Source organism: Perkinsus marinus (assembly GCF_000006405.1).
Source record: "Perkinsus marinus ATCC 50983 genomic scaffold scf_1104296940846, whole genome shotgun sequence".
NCBI classification, from domain to species: domain Eukaryota; phylum Perkinsozoa; order Perkinsida; family Perkinsidae; genus Perkinsus; species Perkinsus marinus.
In genome coordinates this window covers 127605-138718 of record NW_003212688.1, presented here as the reverse complement: position 1 = coordinate 138718, position 11114 = coordinate 127605, and the positions used below count along the sequence as shown (strand labels likewise).

The 11114-nt window shown below is 47.0% G+C and overlaps 5 protein-coding genes across 5 annotated transcripts in view; 2 read left to right on the top strand and 3 right to left on the bottom strand.

The window, feature by feature from the left end:
• The window catches only part of Pmar_PMAR000974 (vacuolar ATP synthase subunit A, putative), a gene marked incomplete at its 5' end in the record, with an annotated part of 3882 nt that extends 253 nt beyond the window's left edge, over positions 1-3629 (top strand). The window contains 23 exons of the mRNA XM_002781970.1: positions 11-35; positions 83-135; positions 186-276; positions 335-451; positions 502-564; positions 611-691; positions 742-870; positions 923-1068; positions 1115-1253; positions 1301-1385; positions 1573-1624; positions 1674-1738; positions 1813-1926; positions 1980-2074; positions 2222-2268; positions 2320-2429; positions 2473-2578; positions 2633-2729; positions 2779-2886; positions 2939-3037; positions 3082-3218; positions 3271-3346; positions 3400-3629. Coding sequence (XP_002782016.1) covers positions 11-35; positions 83-135; positions 186-276; positions 335-451; positions 502-564; positions 611-691; positions 742-870; positions 923-1068; positions 1115-1253; positions 1301-1385; positions 1573-1624; positions 1674-1738; positions 1813-1926; positions 1980-2074; positions 2222-2268; positions 2320-2429; positions 2473-2578; positions 2633-2729; positions 2779-2886; positions 2939-3037; positions 3082-3218; positions 3271-3346; positions 3400-3429 — 2065 coding nt within the window. The 3' untranslated portion in view covers positions 3430-3629. The remainder of the gene's footprint in view (positions 1-10; positions 36-82; positions 136-185; positions 277-334; positions 452-501; positions 565-610; positions 692-741; positions 871-922; positions 1069-1114; positions 1254-1300; positions 1386-1572; positions 1625-1673; positions 1739-1812; positions 1927-1979; positions 2075-2221; positions 2269-2319; positions 2430-2472; positions 2579-2632; positions 2730-2778; positions 2887-2938; positions 3038-3081; positions 3219-3270; positions 3347-3399) is intronic.
• Positions 3630-4371: 742 nt separating this feature from the next.
• On the top strand, positions 4372-5329 carry Pmar_PMAR000973 (40S ribosomal protein S8, putative). Its single transcript, XM_002781969.1, has 4 exons — positions 4372-4426; positions 4586-4717; positions 4767-4963; positions 5018-5329. Exons 1-4 carry the CDS (start codon positions 4392-4394, stop codon positions 5257-5259), a joined length of 606 nt encoding a protein of 201 aa, XP_002782015.1. The 5' UTR covers positions 4372-4391; the 3' UTR covers positions 5260-5329.
• A 333-nt stretch (positions 5330-5662) lies between these two features.
• On the bottom strand, positions 5663-6269 carry Pmar_PMAR000972 (hypothetical protein; the record flags this gene model as incomplete). The annotated part of the gene is made up of 4 exons (XM_002781968.1): positions 5663-5784; positions 5834-6030; positions 6078-6180; positions 6224-6269. 4 exons carry the CDS (start codon positions 6267-6269, stop codon positions 5663-5665), a joined length of 468 nt encoding a protein of 155 aa, XP_002782014.1.
• Positions 6270-6462: 193 nt separating this feature from the next.
• On the bottom strand, positions 6463-7608 carry Pmar_PMAR000970 (tropomyosin beta chain, putative; the record flags this gene model as incomplete). Its single annotated transcript, XM_002781967.1, has 7 exons — positions 6463-6555; positions 6602-6746; positions 6809-6918; positions 6963-7083; positions 7208-7281; positions 7340-7468; positions 7570-7608. 7 exons carry the CDS (start codon positions 7606-7608, stop codon positions 6463-6465), a joined length of 711 nt encoding a protein of 236 aa, XP_002782013.1.
• A 509-nt stretch (positions 7609-8117) lies between these two features.
• The window catches only part of Pmar_PMAR000969 (srpk, putative), a gene marked incomplete at its 5' end in the record, with an annotated part of 4630 nt that continues 1633 nt past the window's right edge, over positions 8118-11114 (bottom strand). The window contains 12 exons of the mRNA XM_002781966.1: positions 8118-8446; positions 8493-8576; positions 8776-8924; positions 8978-9084; positions 9133-9220; positions 9377-9524; positions 9654-9785; positions 9921-10057; positions 10101-10216; positions 10410-10516; positions 10683-10796; positions 10841-10943. Coding sequence (XP_002782012.1) covers positions 8289-8446; positions 8493-8576; positions 8776-8924; positions 8978-9084; positions 9133-9220; positions 9377-9524; positions 9654-9785; positions 9921-10057; positions 10101-10216; positions 10410-10516; positions 10683-10796; positions 10841-10943 — 1443 coding nt within the window. The 3' untranslated portion in view covers positions 8118-8288. The remainder of the gene's footprint in view (positions 8447-8492; positions 8577-8775; positions 8925-8977; positions 9085-9132; positions 9221-9376; positions 9525-9653; positions 9786-9920; positions 10058-10100; positions 10217-10409; positions 10517-10682; positions 10797-10840; positions 10944-11114) is intronic.

Sequence of the window (11114 nt, the reverse complement as noted above, 5' to 3'; positions counted from 1 at the left end):
CCGGGGTCAGCTGCATTGCTGGGGTAGTTCTACAGGTAAGGTGGATACACCTCACAACGCGAGTGACTTGTGTCGGTCTCAGTCGGATCAGACGAGGTTCGCGAGAGTTTTATTCCGAGCCACATTTGGCAACACGTGGGAAGATATCTTAGCGCACTCCGAAGATTCCACACTGCTTGTATCAGATTCACAGATTTCGTCCAAATTCCGGAAGCACTTCGGGATGCGAAAACTGGCGAAAATGAATATTACAGCGTTTTCATGGTCTACTTCCAGGTGAGCATCACCCTATTGCATGTGGGGTCATCGCTGATGACTTGCCCTACTCTTTTAGGGTTACTCTCCAACCACTGGAAGTATGGCTCAAAAAATACGTAGGATATGCACAGCCTTCGGTGCTCATATGTACCCCTGGCCACACAGCGAGTCGGAGGCCTCTGCCCGAATGGGGGTAAGTGACAGTGAGTGATGACAATGTATTTTGATGAGTGGATCTATCAGGATTTGGATGAGCTTCTAGTTGACAAACTGCAAGCGTTGGATGCCTATAGGAGGTTCATAGAGGTAGGTCAAGACATGTGTAGTTGGTGATCTCAGTAGTATTACTCAGGAGGAAATCGAACATTTGGTAGAACCAGTTGGGATCGGTGGAAATTCTCTCATTGAGGATTGGGCTCTGTTTCTGGCCAAAGTCAGTTGTTGCGATTTTGATAACGACTGTGTAGACGATTTTGGTATTAGGAAAAGGGCATATATACTTTGTTGAACATGTTCGAGGGCGACGTAACACTGAGATGCGACTGTTGGTACCCAGCAGAAGAGGAGGATGATATTCGCCATACACTGGTTCGAATGAGCTCTACTAATATGGTAGGAATAGAAACGATGGTAGTAATGATGATAGTGACTCACGGGACTTCAGGTGGGAGCGATGCTATTGACTGATCACGACCAGCTGTATGCCGCTACGACGGGCCAGGAGGAGCAAGTCGCTCATCGCGGTAGGAGTCCGCCGACCTACATGAAGACCAATGAGGTCACTCAAATAGCGCAGGATCTAGTGGATACGTAATAAGTCTGGTTTCTGTCCATAACGGCACTTTGTTTTTGACAGGTACGGCATTCCGCGGTATAAAGAGGCTAATCCGGCGCTGTTCACCGTCGTTACCTTTCCCTTCCTATTTGGTGTCATGTTCGGGGACGTTGGCCATGGTGCTATGCTCTTCCTACTAGGGACTTGGGCTATAATTCAAGTGAGGGATAATCTGCCTCTTATTATTGTAGCTGACTTGTCATTCAGGGACCGCAGTTGGACCGTTCCTTAGCTGTGTTACGCAAGATGCGTTTCATGGTCACGGCTATGGGCTTTTTCGCCATATTCGCAGGTAGTATTAGCAACCCAAACAATGGAGTTTCACCCTAGTGATATGAAAAACACTAGTGAAAAACATATTTCATGACTACTGCATATCACTGCGAATATCGCGTTTTTTACCGAGTTTAACGCCACTTCACGTTAAACGTATAATCGTTCTATCTATACTCGTGTGTAACCGTTCTATCATTTCACAGGTCTCATGTATAACGATTTCTTTGCGGTGGGGCTCAACCTCTTCGGTAGTCGGTAATAGTCTACCTATGGCGCGCTATCGTTGGCTATGTCATTTGCTCAGCTGGGATTGTTCTGGTATCACCTGCCGTCCATTATATGATACCACCAATACCGGAAATCAACAGGGTAGTAGTAGTAGTAGTAGTAGTAGTAGTAGTAGTAGCGTGTGAAGTCAGGACCACCCTAATGTGGTGTATTAGGTTCCTATCCATACACTGGGCCGTATCCCTTTGGGTTGGACCCTGTGTGGCATGGTGCTACCAATGAGCTCGTGTATGTGAATTCGATGAAGATGAAGATCTCAGTGCTTTTCGGTGAGGCGTCACTCACGATCGTCAGCAGCAGTATTTTTATGGTCTTTTTTCAGGCGTTGTCCAAATGCTACTGGGCATTTTTCTCAAGTTCTCTAATGCGGTATACGACCGTAGTGCTGTGGACTTCTTTTTCGAGTGCATACCGCAGGTAGTCATAGGGCATTTCATCTTGTGCTCGGAGAGTGGTATTGGCCTTTACTATTTTAACTACTATTACTACCGTGCGGGGCTCGGACCATCATATCGTCCTTGTCGAGATTGTCGCAGCTGAGCGCTCATTCTCGCTTCCTTTCAGTTGGTATTCCTCGTCAGCATTTTCGGCTATATGGACTGGATGATTTTGTACTACTATCTCTGTCCCGTCTTCAACGTAGACGCTGTACTTACTATTAGGTATAAGTGGACCCGTGATATCTCTTTCAACCCAGCACCGGGCCTCATCAACACCCTCATAGCGATGTCACTGGGTCAGGGTGTTAAGCCAGGCCAAGTTCTCTATCCTGGTAAGAGTAGTCACTCTCGAGGGGATGATTTTTTTGTCATCAGACCAAGGTTGGGTCCAGTCGTTGCTCATATTCCTAGCGGTAATCAGCGTCCCTCTAATGCTGGTGCCCAAACCAGTTATACTATGGTGGAAGCATAGACAATCTGAGTAAGCCGGCGAGTATTGGCGTCGTTGTTTGAAGTAATTGTTACTGGTCTTCAGCGAACAGTTCATGCAACGGCAGCGAGCCCATGCAGTGCGACGTCGTGACGAGGCTGGGCTTGGGCTTATGGACCATCAAACAGATGCTGTGGAAATGGTACGTCTTCGAGTGGTCGATGCTGCCCTGGTACTGCGATTCCCTGTAGACTGTGGGAGGCTCATCATCATCGACGATAATGAAGGCAGAGGCTGGCGAGGATGAGGAGTTCGACTTGGGAGATGTAGTTATACATCAGGTCATCGAAACCATCGAGGTAGTCACTGAGGCAGCACTATCAGCATCATTATAAATACTCTGTATTGCAGTTTGTCCTTGGTACGGTATCCCACACAGCTTCCTATCTCCGTCTCTGGGCATTGTCCCTCGCCCATCAACAGCTCAGTTTGGTCTTCCTAGAGATGACCGTAATGCTTATAGCGACTTTTTCTCTCACTGCTGTTCTCATTAGGTCTTCCATGCTATGGCCAATGGACCGTATATAATCAATGCCATCGGAATTTACATATCGTTCGCGATATTCTTCGGTATAACACTAGCGGTCCTGATGGGCATGGACGTCCTCGAGTGTTTCCTCCACGTTTTGAGGTAGTTTTATACCAAAGATGCTCGAACTGCTTCGCTCCGCTGTGATTTTTAGGTTGCATTGGGTGGAGTTCCAGTCGAAATTCTTCCGTGGTGATGGTCATAAGTTCGAGCCCTATACCCACGAGAATGTGAGAGACGCGCGGTAACGAACTCGACGAGATTCGACTTTTTTGGTGGGCAGGTCCTTGAGCAAGCGACCCAGCATACTTGACAGTCGCCGACGCCATTTTATGCATAATTGATAGAGATAAATTTGATAAGGATCCTTGTGTTGTCTGTGATGACGAAGAATACCCTCTCCTTGCGATTGGCTATGATGATTGGTTGGTATTATGAATTGCTTTTACCGGGGATCGATCTCGCGTACTACTAATGATTAGATTAGTTGCTGCTGCTACTACACTTACATACATCGTTCCTCTCGAAGGAGGGTGCAATGGTTCTAGCATTGTGTTAAGTTACCATCACAATCATTATAGAGGAAGACTCACTTAAAACTACACAGCAAGGCACATTTGATTGATATTTATTGCTGTATAACTGCGGCGACGGTATCATAGCACTGCAGTACAGTAGTTACCATTCGGGAAACACCTTCCGATACGATAATCCCTCTTATTGCATCGACAGTGACCAATTGACAATGAACAACGTTTCGTCGAGTTAACTCTATCTCTATCTGATGACGTTGTAGAACATCACTGAGATGGTCCATTGGGGCGACATCCGCCGCTTTTATCGTTTCGTCAAAGATAGCATTGATGGTAGTGTTTATACGACAAGTGACTTACAGAAAAGTGATGATAGATGTATGCCTCATCTTCTGAAGCGAGAGTGTTGCCTTAACAATCCCATAAGACATAATTCCCTTTATGTGTTGGTCATGAAAAATGCCTACTACGGCGTTTTAACACAAAATACGTGTCGAATAAGCTCGAGCGGCTTAAAATGCCAGCTCGAATATTCTGCCGTGAGACTCCCTACTGGAAGTGTATCATGTAGCCTTCAATAGGAGGCTCGTATTAGGAGCAGTAGAGCACGAGTTGATCGACAAGGATACCGACGCTAACCGCACGACGACCAGTGATCTGAATTATAGCGCGCGCCCAAGTGATCGATTAACTTCCCAATAGCTATTAACCACCGTCTTCATCTCGGCTTCATTCACCAACCATGGGAATCAGCAGGGATAGTCGTCACAAGCACAGGTAAAACGTCGACTATTACTCATGTCGTTATAGTAGAGGGACTCGCTGGCATCGTGTGAAATATTCTCATTGAGTTTTGGCGTCCTATGCCGGCGACCTTCAACCACGGACTGACCGCCCGATTGGTTCCTTTTGTTATTCTTTTCTTCTCCTTTGCAGAGCTACCGGAGGTGTCCGTGCCATCCATCAGAAGAAGCGTCAGTTCGAGCTCGGCCGCCCCGCTGCTATGACCAAGCTTGGCAACAGGCGTGTCCGCGTTGTCAGGTGTCGCGGTGGCAACCTCAAGTTCCGGTAATTCCTCCTCAAGTTCGATAGTCATGTTCTTATTGTTTTCTTTTAGTGCCCTCCGTTTGGATACCGGTAACTACTCTTGGGGTTCCGAAGGTGTCTCTCGTAAGACTCGTATCTTGAACACTGTCTACAACGCTTCCAACAACGAGTTGGTCCGTACTAACACCTTGGTCAAGAACACCATCGTCCAGATTGATGCCGCCCCCTTCAAGCAGTGGTACGAGCAGCACTTCGGCATCGAGCTCAGTAATACATTACTCTTCCAGTGCGGCGGTTATTACTCGTGTTGTTCGTTTTCAGGCAAGAAGGGTGCTGCGGAGGTTGATACTACCGGCAAGTCCAATTCCGTCGTTGCCAAGCTGAAGGCTCGTCGTGCCGATCGCTACCTCGACCCCGCTGTTGAGGAGCAGTTCGCCGCTGGCCGTCTTCTGGCTTGCATCTCGAGTCGCCCTGGTCAGTCCGGCCGTGCCGATGGTTACATCCTTGAGGGTGAGGAGCTTGCCTTCTACATGAGGAAGCTCGAGAAGAAGAGCAAGAAGTAATCCCCCCTATGTACCGCTCTGGTGTCCCCCAATTTGGCGAATATCCTCAAAAGCCGTTCCGGTGGATGAACAACGTTGTGTCTAGTTTAGTTTTAATTAACATTACCACTCCAACTTGAACTCGTCATGGATTTCAACGTGGCACATCCAACATGTATGCTGCAGCATTTCTGCAGTGTATATCATCCTGTATAAAATGGGCTGGGTGGTACATTGCGGGGTCCTGGGGGCTGGGAAAGAGTAAGTGATCGGCGAAGTTGATGCAGCTCAATTGAGTTACCTTTCTAACTGGTGGTGTAGTAGCATAAGGTGCTTTGATGCCGCCTCCTTTAACAGCTATTGGCCCGTTGATCTTCTGGAAAACCTCTCTGGGTATCTGCTCATCGTACTCGGCGAATATGTTTTATTGTTGTTTGTTCCTAACCTTATTGGCTCCTCGAGGATTTTGACAGTACTGCGGCACACCAGCCTTCTGTCCACCGAATGCTGGCAGTCTGTCGGTCATTCGGAATTCTCTCATGTCATCTGATATTATAATTGACATTTTGCGATCATCGCATCGAATGGGTATTACCTTGGGCTGTGCAACTCACTCCTACAGGGCTCACGTCTTCCCTATTGAATTCGTGCTGGAAGTCTTGCCATAGCTTGGTGTTTTTGAAGAGTATGTCGTGCTTTACCACGGGCACGTGCCCGGCATAGCCCGAGGGGAAGTCGCTACGGACAGCCACTTCTCTCAGGTTAACCATGTCGTGGTAGTTGGTGCGGTACCTGTGAAATCTCGCGTGTTGTTGAGCAATACAATTTCATCGCTTTACATGTTTTTGACTGTGTCCCTGAAGGCCTGGTGCCAGTGCCATTGGCTAGAGAGGTCCGTAGGGTCGTGGAAATCAGCGGCGTCGTCTCTCGGGGACACCTCATCTGAGGGAATTGCTCTAACCCTCTGACTTCCCAGTAGGCTCACCAGTTGGTTGGAGAGACTCCAGCTGTGGAGGAGTATCCTCAACCATGTGAATTCGAGTGAAGTCGAAAGTCCTATTAGACGCGTAAGTCACCCTGTGTGATTAACACAACATAGATTGAGTTAACGAATGACAACTTTGGTGGCGAAGGTGGTTTGCATGATTATGAAGTCGGGTAGAATTGACTTGTAAATCGATGGTCCTTTCGGTCACATCCCGTAGAGAATAATAGTCATCGGCATCAGGCCGATTGGGGAACAGCAAGACTCTCATCTTCACTTAGTAAGTCCGATACGGCTGGGGTCTCGAGTTCGCGTATCTTCTCTAACACTTCCTATAGAGAAATACTGCTGTTATCCAGAATTAATATCCGCTCTTACTTTCTGCATCTCTTTGGAGAAATCCCTGGCCTTCCTTTCGAGTCTCCGACGATCTGATTCATCGAGGTTGCTGAGGTCCGAAGTTGCGAGTTGAATGGCTGAAGAGTAACCTTCGCCCTCAGGCAATGTTGCTTTGATGGCGTTCCTGATGCAACAGACGGAGCCGGTTGGTTTGCAAATTCCGATCGACTTTTCAAAGATTCTTACTGGAGCTTCGTGATGAGTTCCTCCATCATTGAGATGAACTCAGCAGCCGTTTGCTCCACTTTATCCCGGGCTTCTTGTTCCTTGATTTCCTTCAGTTCGTACTCCTTCGCCTGCACGTAGAACCTCACAAGATGAGAGAGAATCGTTCGCTCACTTTATCCCGGATCATTTCCTCCATCTCGTTGACGCAAATCTCTCGATCCTCGCGGAGTTCCGCCAAATTTGTTTCCAAAGAATTGATTTCTTGGATGAGGACGTCTTGCGTTGCCTTGTATCTGAAGAGAACGAATATATGAGGCACATTAAGCCGCGGCAAGACTTGAACCGGGGATCGGCTGCTCTGAAACCTGGCGCTCTACCACTGAGCTACATATCCTCTATTATTTCACGACTTTCTACCTCCGTGCGTGGTCTCCTACTACGCTTGTAGTGATCATTCTATTCAGCCTTCCTGTTTCATCTACGTTATCAACCTGCTGCGCATACGTACCACTCACTGCCGCCCCATATTTCCATCAATCCACAGTTTACCTCTCGTTTGTATTCTTGAAATATTCTGGTATGATCCTCAGCAGCGCGAGTTCGTATCTCTAGCTCCTGTTCAATGCTCTTTACTCCATTTTCGAGCTCGTCATACAATTCTTCTGGTTTCATCGTCACCTACCATCAAAGGTATAATCTAGTAGATTGCCAGTTTGTGCCCTCCTATCGTAGGGAGTCGATAAGGGACCATTGTCATCCCCGCGATAGTGTGCCCTTACCCCAATTGTTTCTTGTTTCTTTGCGCCCTTTTTTCCCATGTGAACTGTTTACAAAACCTGCTCATTAATCCTCTTAAAGTGTTCCATTTCAATTCAGTTCGCTTCGTTTCGCTACACCTTGATCGCTAGTACACTCCACCCCTTTAATAACACGACACGTAAACTACCAATAGAGCCATGAGACTCGTGAAACTACTGACACTTCTGATACTAATGACTGTGGGCAAAATCTTTCTCTACGATGGTACAATGTGTGGTTATATACATCGTATTGATCTCATCCTCAAGCAGCGGTCACTAAGTTCGGACGTTGATATCTCGCGTGATTGTCTGAAAGTTTATCTCACGTTTTTGGCGAGGCTCTTCAACCCACCTCGCGAAGCACGCGGACGGAAGCTTATCGAGTCACTCGACATACCCTCATCACTGATACTTGTGACTGAGCTTCTCAACTCTATCGACCCCCCTCTGAAAATAATCACCACTGTCGCCCTGTAACGAACCCAAGCAGAATCACTACTATCGTAGTTCACCAATAGCCTACAGAAAACGTCCTCAAATTACAGGTTCAATATTAGCTTCTTGAATGGTACAAAGAGAAACTTTCATCAGTCACTGGCTATAGTTCTTCCCATCGAAGAGCTTCACGTTCGCAGTGGAATAAAACCATCGGGATGGTGAATAACATCGCCATGTACTCAAATCGATCAAGCGATCGATTATTCATCATCAGGCTTGACCTCGTGATCGTACTCATTGCTGCCATTAATTTCATTCTCATCATCAACAAACTGTTCGCTGCCTCCACAGGGATTGCCACGCAGCCATGGGTGCTTCAACATCTCTTCAGCTGTTGCTCGTTTGTTCGGGTCCATATCTATACTTGAGATCCGCGATGCTGATCAAGTCCATGGCAAACTTACTCAGCATAGGCAAGAGGAAATCAGTGAGTTCCGTAGCATCTTTGCGACTCAAATTATACTTCTGGAGGAGCACATGGTACAGACCTGAAACATCACTCAACACAGTTTGATCATGTCCAGAGCACACAATGATAAACGTTGAAGATCCCATTTGAAACACACATGAAAAGCCATAACTATGAAATGAGTCCACAAGATGCAGTAAAGCGCCCGCGTCTCATCAGACTGTAATTTTATATCATACCACGCGTCGATCAATTCGTGATCTCAACAATAAGCTCACCCCAATGCCTAAGATTCTTGATATGCCTCAGTTGCCCCCGCCTATTGAAGAACGTCTTGCTATGTCGTCCCTGCGAAGCCAGCCTATGCGGTATCGGCCCTAACAGCTCCATACACAGCGCTAAATGATCCTCATCTCGTGGGTAATCCCTGAGATCATACCGCACTCCGGCGAACATAAGCAGAACAAGATGATGTACTACTCTGTAGCCTTAGGATCAAATAGGTAATCACCAGTGACGAGCTCGAATATCATACAGGCGAACGACCATATATCAGCGCTGCTATCATAACCGGCACCAACAATAACCTGACCGAATCCACATCACTGTAGCACAGTCGAAGGCATGTAACTCACTTCAGGAGAGCGATACTGACGTGTTTGGATATCGTTAGAGAAATGCTTATGAGTCCAGCAAGCATTTCCAAGATCTGCAATCTTGAATCTGAGTAAATAAAATATACTAAGTTCGCCACCAAGTTTACTGGTGTTATCGTGACGTTCCTTATACACACAGAAAACTTCATGTTGGTTCGATAAGTAATTCCGCGTGTTAGTGTTAATATCCCTGCTTCGCTCCGCTCAAGATTACCCCTATTACGCAACATTGTCATGATCGAATATATCGAGACCAAGAACCTCCGCCTCCGACACCAGCTCGTAAGCATGCCGCCCTCGCTGTGTATCGTCGACTACAGCAGCAGTAGCAGAAGGAGCGCCCGGGGGTAGTAAAGTCGCGGAATCGGGACCTTGTCGATAATGGAAATAACTCAAGATAACAGAGTTTCGCCCACGATATGGGAATATATTTCACGACTACTCCACATCACCGCAAATATCGCGTTTTTCACAGAGTATTACGCCACTTCACGTAAAACGCGTGACGAAATTCCAATTCCCGACTATGTACTCACTCTCAGATCCAGGCAGTCTTATATCATCCTCGTCAACCTTGACCTGTCGTCTTGGGCCCCCACTACTATCAGCCGTACTGGTAGCCCCCGTCCCACCTAACGCGAATGCCAGGTGTCTATTTCACCTCGCGCCAATTTCAAGCTGATCATTGTTCATGTTTTTTATATCACTTATATTTTTACTATGTCACTTGAGGTAGCAGCCTTGTATTGTTATACCACCAGTAGTACTTATTCCTCCTGCTGATTTATTCTGTCGATGCTCTCCAACGTCGCCAATCTTGGCGTACTCCAAGTGATGATACGGCATACGATGAAGGCGCTCATTCTGCATCTCAGGGTAGGTCGTCAGTAATGACGGGTCGGACCTAATCCGAATCCATTCTTCCGGGCACGGAAAGTATCTTTTACATGCTCCGCTTAACCGTCGATCTAACATAAGGTGGGGAACATCTAGATCCCTCAGCACTACAGCGATCAGAGGATGGTGCCGATGACGACAGTGTAGGAGCAGCAGTGGGGAGTACCTCAGGAACATCAATTCCTACTACCACTACCATAACACTTCGAACACGTCCATTTCATTATAATATACCCACATCAAACCGTTCCTATCTTGATAGGCATAGTAGCGATCAAAAACTACGACATACCTTATACCAGTTACTTATACATTACTCTCGTACCCCACCCTCTCCACAACACCACCCTAGTGTCTACCTGCTCTTGTCTAGCTGCTGCTGCCGCTGCCGCGCGACGCTTCTCCTTCTGCTTCCGACGCTTCAACCTGTTCTTCTCAGTCTTCGTCAATGGACGGTTCGGTTCAACTGACATAAACTCGTACTACTCACAGAGGCGATGTGTACTACTAGCATCTACTTCTACTATAATTCCAATTTGTAATCGATTAACAATGACTAAAGACATACCATAACCATCACCACTTCACGTTGCGGATGATTTTCAAACATACTAATATGATCCCGCTACTACCCTCGGCACCAGTAGGACGATCCTCGGCGTCACTAGGTGAACAGTCAGCCACTACGATGAAACGCTCATGAGGTGTGCTCTCTTGCCGACTCAAGGTAGTCTTATCCTCGGTATCTATCCATAGCCGTCTATGCTCAGCAAAACCTATATAACCCTACCCTCTTGCTTGTCATCGTCCTCCTCATGCGTTAAGCATTGACCGCTTATCAGAGGTACACCGTGCTTGTCTACAGGAACGTTTCTCGGACAGCATACCAGCACCTGTACTGTGGTCGTGGGCAACTCATCATCTTAGATGCACTAATACACGCTAGGGCCTAGCGTATATCACCAAGTACTTTATCGTTCGATACGCTGTTTGCAAAGAATTTCAGGACTTATTACATTTTCAGGTTTGAGATCAGTGTGAATTATGTTGCAAACTCGGTGAAG

What these genes read in the sequence shown, in the direction of transcription:
- Pmar_PMAR000973 (XM_002781969.1), top strand. Translation starts at nt 4,392, where the DNA reads ATGGGAATCAGCAGGGATAGTCGTCACAAGCACAG. An exon ending in GATAGTCGTCACAAGCACAG is followed by an intron (nt 4,427 to 4,585) that starts GTAAAACGTCGA and finishes TCTCCTTTGCAG; the next exon opens with AGCTACCGGAGGTGTCCGTG. An exon ending in GCACTTCGGCATCGAGCTCA is followed by an intron (nt 4,964 to 5,017) that starts GTAATACATTAC and finishes GTTCGTTTTCAG; the next exon opens with GCAAGAAGGGTGCTGCGGAG.